Genomic DNA, 12,179 nt, shown 5'->3' on the forward strand with positions numbered 1-12,179 from the left:
CTGTCCACACATGACATCGTCGCTCTCTGCAGATTTTTAGTTTAGATGAAATAGGTGCTATATGGTATTACCTTTTGCAGCTGTCACTTTGTATATCCATATAGCTAGTGTTCTTTTAATTTTATATTCTTTTTTACAGTATCTATAAGACATCGTAACTCAGTTCCTTGAGTAACTTTATTATCTTATTCCAAGAGTACTATTGTGAGGATAATTCTTGGCCTAATTATTTCTGTTTTATCCTGGTTCTTAAAGGGCTATTTGAGGGAAGGAGTTTTCTTCAAAGTAATGGGACTTGGCAGAGCAAATCCCAATTGTTTGTGTTTGTAGCTTACTTGTAAAATGAAGGATGCCATAAGCTTCAGAAAAATTTCCACCACAACACATTGGTTGGGTATTGGTTCTTTAACAAGACAAATTTGACTGAAAATGAAGATCTGGGCAAGTGTCTCTATATTTGCTTAGTCAGACATCGCAACAGGAATGTTCCCGTAGTATCTGGAAATAAGACAAATTAGTCTGTCTTGTTTTAGTGTTACAAAAACTGCTTCTGCTATTCTTAAACATAAAGTAATAGCGAGTTATTTGCACTGATGGAACTTTTTGAATGTAATCTGTTCATGGCAGTAACATTAAAAAATCCCATCCTGTTAAGTGTTTTGGACTAATGCATATTTGTCAAAATTTAATTGTAAAACATATGCAGCAGGAGATGACATGTTGTAGTCTGAACAATCTATAATTGCTGTTTGCTGCTTCATTTATAAATAATACTGCATATAATAGTATGTATACATGAATATTTATTTTTATATATGCAATACATAAATTTGTTCTGGGGTTGTTTTTTTTTTTAGCATAGGCTTAGATCCAAAATGGATTAGTTCCACTCAGAGTGAAGTTAGCACCCAGCACTGGTATGGCAATATAAAAAAAGAAAAGCAAAATGTTGTCTCAGCCATTTTATATAAAATTTACTTGAGCACCTTAAATTCTTCCATGTGTCCAGAAGTACTGCCTTAACAGCTGAAACATTTTGATATCTGTTTTGATACATCTCCCTGACTAGCCTGATCTCTTCAACATCTTCAGATCACCTCCTCATTCAAAGGTCTATTTCAGTAATTTCTTCAGTAACATTTTTACAAGTAAATATCTAATAATTTTGTTGGCATAGACATACAGAAACTTCTTTTTCCCTCAGTGAATCTTCAACTCTTTTCTGATATTTGGATATTCTCTAGAGAAAGAAATACAAGTTGAATTTCCCCAGGCAAACAAGGGAAAGGGAATTCAGCCAAGCTAACCCCCACTGGGGAGATGTCTTTACCAGGAGGTTTTTTTTTTTTTTTTTTTTTAAAGTGGGAAAATGTCACTTTTTCTGTGATTTCAGAAGGAAATGGCAGTCTGCATTGCACTTGGTGCACAGTACCTTTTTTTTTAAGGTGGTTTTTTGTGTGTGTGAACATTTGTACTGAGACCTGATAACACAGATCTATGTACTCTAATTGTATTAGATGTGAGGTAAATGCCGAAATCTTCAATCCAGTGAAGACTAACTTCTTTGTTCATGTTCAGAAACAAGTCTGTGGACACCTTGGGAAGCTAAAGTAAAAAACCTAAAGGGTTTATCAGTTATAAGTACTTTATGGATTAGTAGCACTTGAGAGAGTACTTCGAGATCCCAGTATGAATAAGGGCATCAATATAATACCGATGTGCAGCTTTAGGCATCTTCATTCCTTTTCTGAACTGACCCATATTCTCATTAGACTGTAATTAGCTGCTTGGTTTTACAGTTATGAAATCAAATAAGAGGTTTCTTAGTCTGCACAATGTTATGAAGTAAAAGTCATAGAACAATAGAATGGTTTGGGTTGGAAGGGAGCTTAAAGAACATCTAGTTCCAGCCCCCCTGCCATGGGCAGGGACACCCTCCACTAGACCAGGTTGCCCAAAGCCCCATCCAACCTGGCCTTGAACACTTCCAGGGAGGGGACATCCACAGCTTCTCTGGGCAACCTGTTCCAGTGCCTCACCACCCTCACAGTAAAGAATTTCTTCCTAATATCTAATCTATATCTATCCTTTTTCAGTTTAAAGCCATTACCCCTTATCCTGTCACGACATGCCCAGTCCCTCTCCAGCTTTCTTGCAGGCCCACTTTAGGTACTGGGAGGCTGCTCTAAGATCTCTCCAGAGCCTTGTCCTCTCCAGGCTGAACAAGCCCATCTCTCTCACTCTGTCTTCATAGCAGAGGTGCTCCAGCCCTCTGATCATCTTCATGGCCCTCCTCTGAACTTGCTCCAACAGCTCCGTGTCCTCCTTAGGTTGGGGACCCCAGAGCTGGACACACACTGCAGGTGGGGCCTCATCAGAGCAGAGTTGAGGGGGAGAATCACCTCCCTCAATCCACTGGTCATGCTGCTTTTGATGCAGCCCAGGACATGGTTGGCTTTCTGGGCATCAAGTGGACATTGCTGGCTCATGTTGAGCTTCTCATGAACCAACACCCCCAAGTCTGTCTCCTCAGGGCTGCTCTCAATCCATTCTCCGCCCAGCCTGTATTTGTGCTTGGGATTGCCCCAGCCCATGTGCAGGACCTCACACTTGGCCTCATTGAACTTTGAGGTTCACCTTATCACAGTGTATTAATGAATGGGCACAGTTAATAAAGGCATAAAAGAGACCTTAGGATGCCTTTCTCTGTAAACCTGTTGTGTTATGTAGTTGGATGCAGTGGGGCAAATCCAGAACCTTCATTTTGTGGTCAGTCATTTAGAACTCATTATGAACTTTGGTCTGTTTCTTCTTTTTTTCAGTTTATTGTATGGATTTGTTTAGGGGGAGCTTACAGAAAAACAATACTTAGGGATTAAATCCTTATTGGCAGTTTAGTGCTGGGACTAATTTTGAATTTTTTGAAATTTTGTGGATGGTTACTTAAATGTTATGGATTTTCCCTGACAATTTATCAGGTAAATAAAGATGCGTATTTTTAGTTTTCCTCTGCATTGAGTCCAGTTTCATGTTTGCTTTCAGAAAAGCTAAAAAATGTGTAATGGTTGACACATTTTATTTCCTAAAAAGAATTTAAAATTAAGATAGTGCAGTTTCGCTTCTGCCTTCTATCCTTTCTCCTTACCTTTTTTCCAAGGGGGATATATATATATACTGTTGGGGTTTTTTTAATTTCAGGTAATTGGAAACACTGATAAAAACTATAAATGGGAAATTATAATAAGAACTGCTTCTAAAATAGTAGTAAAATTAATTTTATATGGAAGTTATCATTTAAATTAACTGAAACTCGATGGTGTTTTTGAACATGTACTTCTCTGGGCTTATATCAAAATGTTTCATTACCAAATAAGTTTTATTGAAGATTATAAAGATTTACAAAGTCTTATTTTATAAAGTTTATTTTTGTAAGACATAAGGACAGGAGCTCCAGTAAACTTAGTGAATCAGTTGTTTAACATATAAAAAGAGGAATCCAGTTATGTACGATTAATATAAAAACACCTACTTTTCTGTGACCTACAGGCAAGGCTTTTGGTACCTTTTTATTTGAATCAAAGCTGAAACAGCACAGATTTTTATTCTTGTTTCCCTCTCCTCTCTCCTCAGAAGACTTAGGCCAAATGATTTGAAAGTTCTTTCATGTTCCTCTGAATAACTATTGGCTGCTTCAACTACATCCTTATATATCTTCCTGTTATGTTGAAGATTTTCCTGAGATCCCTAAACTTGTGATCGTAATTTCCCCATGCTGTGATAGTCCCCTGTGAAACAGTATGAATTAATTCATGTGCCAGGTTAATTGTTGTTGGTTTGGTACATCCTCTCATACTCTCATCCCCTCACTTGGGAAGCGTCATGGAAAATGCCTTCTGAAATGCTAAATCCTTCTTCCTTAGGTTCATTTAAATTCAACAGAGCTTCTGGAAGGCAAGCAACTGTTGAAAATTAAGCAGTTACCGTGCATGCTTAAGAAAAGAACATCCACCATTATGGCTTGTATGTTATACTGATATTATTGATCTGAACTGTTTAATTAATGCTTGCAAATTCATTAATAGAAATAAATTATTTTCAAACCATACGCAAATTTATTGAACTTTTCACCTGAGAAATTCTGATATGACAGTGAGATTTGGAAGGAAGATACTGTGGTTTACATAGCAGAGTGACCGTGACCCATGTTAGTGTGGAAAATTAATATCCTCTGCTTTCCGTTTTTGTATTTTTGGTTACCAAAACATTGTCTGGTTCCTTTGAAAAGGAAGGGTAGTTACTTACTGAAGCATTTTCATTATTTTAGAAGGGTAAAGTTCTATGAGGAAAAAAGAAAGATACTGTATAATTGCAGAATAGAGAAATGCTCATAATATTGTGTGGTGATCTCTTTTCTGTGAAAGTTATTTTAAATTAAGCTGAGAATGTTTTGCATCTTTAACTGTTTTGTTCTAAATGGACCATACTCAATACTAAAACCTCTACTTGGTGATAATACTCTAACACCTATAAGTCCTCTACAATGGTCCTCACAGGATTTCTTTTAAGAAATTACTCCATTTTTCTACAGTTATGTAATGACTTATGTATATTACAATGAGAGAGGTGATAGAGAAAGCACTGAATGTAATTTAAAGTGAGCCTTTTTTTGAAAGCTCACCCCTTTTTCATTGGAAAGCTAAATGGGTAATCTAAACTACTCCTAGATCTACTGTCATCTAGCTCAGTTCTGTTTACTGTATATACATTTACAAAAACACATTTCCAGAAATGACTGCTTTACTTTAGAGCTCAGTTCTAATAGGATAATCTACACCAAGTATGTTAGGTCCTCTTGATAATGTTTTTCAGCTATAGAGTATTAGAATCATGGATTTTGTTGGGGTTTTTTCATATAGGCAAGAACCTAATCACAGGGCTCTATGCACAGATCTCCGTTAGGCAAGGCTGTTGTTGCCCATTCTTTTGATCCAGCCTGTGGTTTTGCATCTGCATTTTGGACTATTATAAACATTGCTGAGGTGTATCCAAGTGACTTACCAGCTCCTAACTGACTTTCAGCATCATTTGAAACCTTTTGGATGTGCAGCGTCTGAACTCTGGTTGTATGAACGTTGCTGCTTCCCTGGGGGAACGCAGGTCACAGTGCACGTTAGAGCAGAGGATAAAAGCACTTTTAGCTGAAAAAATCTAACTGTAGAACAACCACCTACTTTCTTTTTTCCTTTGCTGAGCACCCTAATCAGTGGCAATCAGGGTGTCAGATATAATAAATAGTCATGGCAGCCAAGTCATGTGTTACTTTGATATCTGTTGTCTTTCCTGGCCAGAAAATGTAAGGCAGTTCGGAACACTTGTTTTGGAGGACGCTGGTGTAAATGATTATCTGTCCATCTTTAGAAAATACTGAAAAGTTTGAACGTCTTTGAGAAAGAGTCTTCAGGAAGAAAGAAACACATAATTTTAGCCTTATTTATTAATCTAAATCTCTACCCAGGCATAATTCTGAGCCCATAAATGGAAAAAACATAGCATTAGGGATTTAGTTACTGCTGGCAGCTTGGTGGACCAGTGCCACTCAGGCAGCAGTTTAAAAATCTAAGATAGCTGTAACCTCAAGGAATAATTTTAGCAGTATATACATAAAATCCACAGACAAGGTAAATTAAAAAAATCTTTATGTAATGCAGACATATTTTACATGTCCATCTATAAACCTTCTCTTAAATGGGATTATAATTTGTTTTTTTGTTTTCCTTTTTCACTTGCTTATTCCTCTTTGTATCTAATTTAGTAAAATAGCTGACACATTTCATTAACGAACAATCTAACAAAGCAATTTCACATCGTTAGTTGATTTAGTGATTAATGTATTTGTTATGCTTGCAGATAAAAAATACATTTATATAGTGTAAACTAATCACCACTTTACTTGGATGCTGATGCAAATCCTTTTGCCATTGTGGTTTCATAGTTTATAAACAGTTAAATATCAGTGACTTTATTATTGAGGAAAAACATAAAGTTTGTAGCATGAGTGAAACAGTGTATGATTTGCCAAAGTAGAAGAGAGTGCCTGAAACTCTATGATGAAGTAAAGATGGTGAGTCCATGTCTGAGTTGATTATTTCCAGTTTATGCCAAGTTCGAGCTTTGTGGAGGCAATTTTTTTTCAGTCTGCTATTTTTGTGTTCAATAGGTAAGAGTTTTATTGGTTTCACTAAACTTTGTTCTCAGATGAGGTGTTCTGGATTAGAAGCTTAGCATAGATACCCTCTTGCCAAGGTTGCTTTCCTAATAATAATGACTTGCACAAGACCAGTCAAATGTTGCAATCTGTGTTGCTGGTTCCTCGTAAGAACAGTAATACACATTTAAAACGTTATCCTGGGGCATTTAGGTCTTGGCCTAAATGTGAAACACCTTATTTCATGCGGACATAAAATTTCTACATCTTATAAATATTTTTTAGAAAAAAGGCAGAGGGAGAGAAATCCCTGCTCCAAAGTGTTGAAATTATATTAAAGTCATTATAAAAATTATCTATATTGTGACTCAGATTCTAAAGTCACTGAGGCACTTCGAAAATTTAGTTTCAATTTTCTTTTTCTGGCATGATTTCAAGCTGATTTCTTGCTAGTCTTTTCCCTCCTAATGCTGCATTCACTGTGCTGAACTAAAGGAGTTGCACTAGAGTTTTCTGGGGAGACATGGAGTCTTCCTGAAGCATGAGGAAATTTCTCCTACCGATTTTGTGGCTTTATCCCTTAATTATTTCATGGGGAAAAGTTGCTGTCCTGTTTGATCTAGAAACAAAGACGGCAACACTATGTTTTGCAGATTAATGATTGATAAGCTGTTTTAAAATCACATACATAACTGAGTAGCATCATTGATAAGTATGCAGTTGTCACAGTTATTTCTGAGATAAAGCTGAAAGTGTCTTAAGCTCTCTCAATATGTTTCAGGACACCTTTACCCTTAGTGGTTCTGTATTAGCAGTTTAAAATGAGATCATAATGCTTTACATTGCTGTGACCTCATTGCTGTCTACACATTCCTCAAGGGGGGCAGCAGAAGGGGAAGTGCTGATCTCTTCTCTCTGGTGACCAGCAACAGGACACAAGCAAACGGAATGAAGCTCCGTCAGGGGAAGTTCAGGTTGAACATTAGGAAAAGATTCTTCACTGAGAGGGTGGTCAGTCACTGGAACAGGGTCCCCAGGGAAGTGGTCATAGCACCAAGCCTGTCAGAGTTCATGGAGTGTCTGGACGATGCTCTTAGTCGTATGGTTTAGTTTTAAGTAGTCCTGTGAGGAGCAGGGAGTTGGACTCAATGATCCTTATGGGTCCCTTCCAACTTGAGATATTCTATGATTCATTTTATTACTTAAAACAGACATTGCTGTCTTACCAGGAGAAATCATGAATGAAGTTTCATTAATCAGGTCTTACCTTGCTGTCAAAAGCAAGACCAAATTAAACTAAATGACGAATGTTTCAAATCAGCTTTTTTTTCCCCTGTAAGTAATGTTGCATGTCTCAGCACTCCCATTTGACTATTAGAACCTATTTAAGACAGGGTGATTAGTTTCTCTTTGACAAATACGAGCAAAACATGTTGCCACCTAGGAAAAGACAGGAGGCCTTCAATTCCCGGAATGAGGCATTCAGAAATCCCCTGGTTGTTGTCTGCCTAATCATGGAAAAAGCTAAGACTTGCTGGGTACATCCCTGTGAGCTCCGTAGGTGCCTTTGGTTGCAGTTCTGTATGTGCTGTTAAGCCATATTCTTATCAAGAAACTAGACAGCTTGGAACTTAGTTTCGAGGTCCTGATAAAAGTGCTCTGAATTTACTCTGGGCTATCTTACACTGTGCTCTGGGCTATTGTAGCAATACTGTGAGTTTTCAAAGTAATACTTAATTCAATAATCAGTCACTTTCAAGAATAGGTATGCCAGGCTATATCTTCAGAAATCACTATTTTCAAAGACAGTCTAAAGTTTTTGGTAAAAAATATTATTTGATGGATTAGTATGAAAGTTTTTGCAAAACAAAGAATTCAAAATACTTTTTTCTTTCCCCCCCCCAGACAATTGATTTAGAGGGATTCAAGCTGTTCATGAAGACTTTTCTGGAGGCAGAGTTACCAGACGATTTTATTGAGCATCTTTTTACATCCTTTAGCAACAAAATTTCTCACTGCAGCCCGTTAATAAAAAACAAACCCCAGCACCTTTCTGGAGGTAAGTAATAAAATCACAGTATTGTAAGAGCTGAAGGTTCCATCCCCCTGCTATTTTACTTCTAATGGCTATAAATATATGGAATTCTAAGCTATATGTATTTTTTTTGTTCTGATATTTGTGAAATTAGAGAAGCTAACTCAATCATGAACAAGAAATACTGTGAAAAGAAATGGTAATTAAATGGTTTTGTTTATTTAATTCACAATAATGATGCAGCTGAGACACCAAGTGGACAGTCTTTGTCATGTTAATGCTAATCAGATTGCTATGGTTACAGGATTGCGAAGCCTACTCTACTGTATAAACACTTAGAAACCTTCAGAGCTTCATGCAGGAGGCTCCTGCTGGTGCTCTACAGTTTCTGCGCCCAGTTTTACTGCTGCTTCTCTTAATTGTCTGGGTGTGATACTGCTATTAGTAATCCTACATACTTAGCAGTTACTGATATTTTAAATGTCCTGTAAGTGTTAGCAGTATTTCTTTTCCCAAAGTAAGGATCTTCTTTAATGCGGTTTGAAATTTTCATGAACATTTTTATTAAAAGTGATTTTGAGTTCAAAGGACATAACATGTTAAAATACTTCCATGCAATAGTGTTGAAAACTATCAACTTAGAAAATTTTATGAAACTTCTAAAGGAAATTTGCAGAAGACATTGAAGGTTACCTTCCTAATTTCAAATACGTGGTTTAGCACTTCAGCAATTTGGGAACTTTATCAAAATCCAGTAGCTAAAAGCAGAAGCTAGACTAATTTAATGAAATAAATTGCATGTTTTGAACAGCTGGGATAATCAAGCACTTAGAGCAAGTTACCAAATGGTTTGATGGGTACTTAATTGCTTTAATTCTTTATATGAAGATTAGGTGTCTTCAAATTGCAACTCATCCAGAAGTTGTGAATTTGGTACAAGTGCTACTAGCTGAAATGTTATTTTTTCTTGCAGATACCAAGCACTAGATTTCCATAGATGCGTCAGTGTACAATACTAATTATAGGCTTTCAGATATCTTCCATTGAGTCTTACCTGTTTTTTTCTCAACTATGTTAAATAGATGTGTTTCAGTTATTTTTCTTTATTTAAGTTTACAGTACCTCTTATTTCCACTTTTTAGTTTTATATTTTCTGGCAAAACTCACCAAACAGACAAAAAACCCCATATTACATTATCATCTTCTATTATATTATAATGTACATATATAATGGTCATTATCTGTAATTACACTTAACTGAAAAAACTTTTTTCTGCTAGCAAAGCTGGCTTTCCACATCGAGGATATGATTCTTCATATACATTTTTTTTTCATTTGAATTGAATTCTTCAGGCATCGGGGTTTTTTTTATCCTTTCTAATCAGAACTGCCACAGATACATCTACTTCCACAACTCTCTGCTGTGTAGACAGTACATTTCCAACTTCTCAGGCTTTTGTTGTTAGTTATCTAGACTAGTTCCATGTGCAGAGCAGTAGGCTTAGTAGACTATGGTGTAATCAGTTGTGTGGAGTATTCAGAATCTTCTGTTGCTAATTACAGATAATGACTTATGGGTTTGGGCAAGTCATTTAGACCGGTGCTTCAGTCTCTTGCCCTTAAAGATGCTTTGCAAAAGAATCTCTAAGGGCATGTCTAAATAAATATATTATTTATTGTATGCTGCAGGGTATATTTTGTATGTCATAAGTGTTCAGCATTGCATTTTTTTCAACTATGAATGTAGATTCTGTTGCCTATAAAGTCTCAGCAGCACAATTTCATTTCCACTTTTCTTACTTTTAATTTTTCATTGAAGTTTTAGTCATGTCTTCATCAATGAGTAGCATCAGCAATAAACATGCACTGTACCAGCCACCAAAATTTGTAATCTTTTACACTTAACACTTTTTGCCTGATAACTCCAATAACAGCTGCCATTTAGTGGTGCATGTTTGTTTATTATGCTGTGTTTTTACATATGTTGTCTGACTACTATTAGTTCAGAAAATCATCTTTTATCATTCTGGTGTTGTATTTCTATGGTTTTGACATTTCATATGTAAAGATGATAACAGCTGGTTTTAGGTCATTGCCAGATTTACAGCTAAATTCTGCCCAGTATAGGCTGTACTCAGCTTTCTTCACTTTCACTATAATTCTCTCTGATAGATTTTATTCTTATGTATGGTAAAATAATAATAACTATTACTATTGTTACTGTTGTTGTTGTCTAAGCTATACGCTAAGTTTTTTACTCTAATTCTACCTTCTAAAATTTTTGCTCCTTCACTCAGTTTCCCAGTTCGTAGTTAATTTTCATCTTTTTCTGTTAGTAAGGACTTTAGAAATAATGTAACTGAGACCAGATTAGTAGTCTTCCATATGTATTTAGCGTAATACCAGAAGGGATCTTTGATAAGTTGTGTGGTGGACTTACCCTGTCTGGAGGCCAGGTGCCCACCAGAGCCGCTCTATCACTCCCCCTCCTTAACTAGACAGGAGAGAAAAGGCATAACGAAATGCTTGTAGGTCGAGATAAGGACAGGGAGAGATCACTCACTAATTATCGTCACGAGCAAAACAGACTGAACTTAGAGAGAAAATTCATCTCATTTATTACCAAGCAAAACAGAGATAAAATAAAATCTTAAAACACCTCCCCCCACCCCTCCCATCTTCCCGGGTTCGACTTCACTCCCAGCTTCAACCTCCTCCCCCCTCAGCGGCACAGGGGGACGGGGAACGGGGGTTACGGTCAGTTGATGACACGTTGTTTTGTGCTGCTTCTTCATCCTCAGGGGGAGGACTCCTCTCATCGTTCCCCTGCTCCAGCATGGAGTCCCTCTCACGGGAGACAGTCCTTCATGAACTTCTCCTATGTGAGTTTCTCCCACAGGCTACAGTCCTTCACGAACTGCTCCAGCGTGGGCCTCTCCCACGGGGTGCAGACCTTCAGGAGCAAGCTGCTCCAGCATGGGGTCCCCCACAGGGTCACAAGTCCTGCCAGCAAACCTGCTCTGGCATGGGCTCCTCTCTCCACGGGTCCATGGGTCATGCCAGGAGCTTGCTCCAGCATGGGCTTCCCACAGGGTCACAGCCTCCTTCAGGTGCCTCCACCTGCTCCAGCGTGGGGTCCCCCACGGGCTACAGGCAGAATCTCTACACCCCCTCATCCTTCCTCCATGGGCTGCAGGGGACAGCCTGCTTCACCATGGCCTTCACCACGGGCTGCAGGGGGATCTCTGCTCCGGCGCCTGGAGCACCTCCTCCCCCTCCTTCTGCGCTGACCTTGGTGTCTGCAGAGTTTCTTACATCTTCTCACTCCTCTCTCTGGCTGCAAAAGCTCGCTCTAACTGTTTTTTTTTTCCTTCTTAAATATGTTATCACAGAGGCGCTGATTGGCTTGGCCTTGGTCAGTGGTGGTTCCGTCTTGGAGCCGGCTGGCATTGGTTCTATCAGACACAGGGGAAGCTTCTAGCAACTTCTCACAGAAGCCACCCCTGTGGCCCCCCCGCTACCAAAACCGTGCCACGCAAACCCAATACAATTGTTATATCCAAAGCATGTTCAGGGAGACAATTCAGTTCACCTCATGCAAGAATTATTTGTGCTTGAAGATATACTAGAGACAATCACAAGGGAAGTAACAAGGTTCATAAATCTCTGTTATGTGTCTGTTTTTTACTTAGTGTCTCTTGGTCGACTTATATCTGTTTACAAATTGTATTTTCAGTTAAGGTGTCTGAAGAGAGATGGAAACAGATGCCAGGTAAGCAGCAGCACTGTAAGTCATTTGTAAGTCAGCACATTGCAGCCACCCCCCTCCCACCCCTGATTAAGAAGTAATACTTTAACCTGTACCTTGCAGCTGATGATAAGCTAAAAAATTTGTGTGCCTTTTCATTTAGATTTCAGGACTATACCTTTCTTGAGATC

At 38.0% G+C, this 12,179-nt stretch overlaps 1 protein-coding gene across 11 annotated transcripts in view; it reads left to right on the forward strand.

The window, feature by feature from the left end:
- The window catches only part of DGKB (diacylglycerol kinase beta), a 414,451-nt gene that overhangs the window by 127,069 nt on the left and 275,203 nt on the right, over nucleotides 1–12,179 (forward strand). For all 11 annotated transcript variants that reach the window (XM_054817166.1, XM_054817163.1, XM_054817164.1 and 8 more), the window contains 2 exons: nucleotides 8,111–8,264; nucleotides 11,977–12,012. In XM_054817166.1, the coding sequence (XP_054673141.1) occupies nucleotides 8,111–8,264; nucleotides 11,977–12,012 (190 nt within the window). The remainder of the gene's footprint in view (nucleotides 1–8,110; nucleotides 8,265–11,976; nucleotides 12,013–12,179) is intronic.

Source organism: Grus americana, chromosome 2 (genome assembly GCF_028858705.1).
Source record: "Grus americana isolate bGruAme1 chromosome 2, bGruAme1.mat, whole genome shotgun sequence".
NCBI lineage: Eukaryota > Metazoa > Chordata > Aves > Gruiformes > Gruidae > Grus > Grus americana.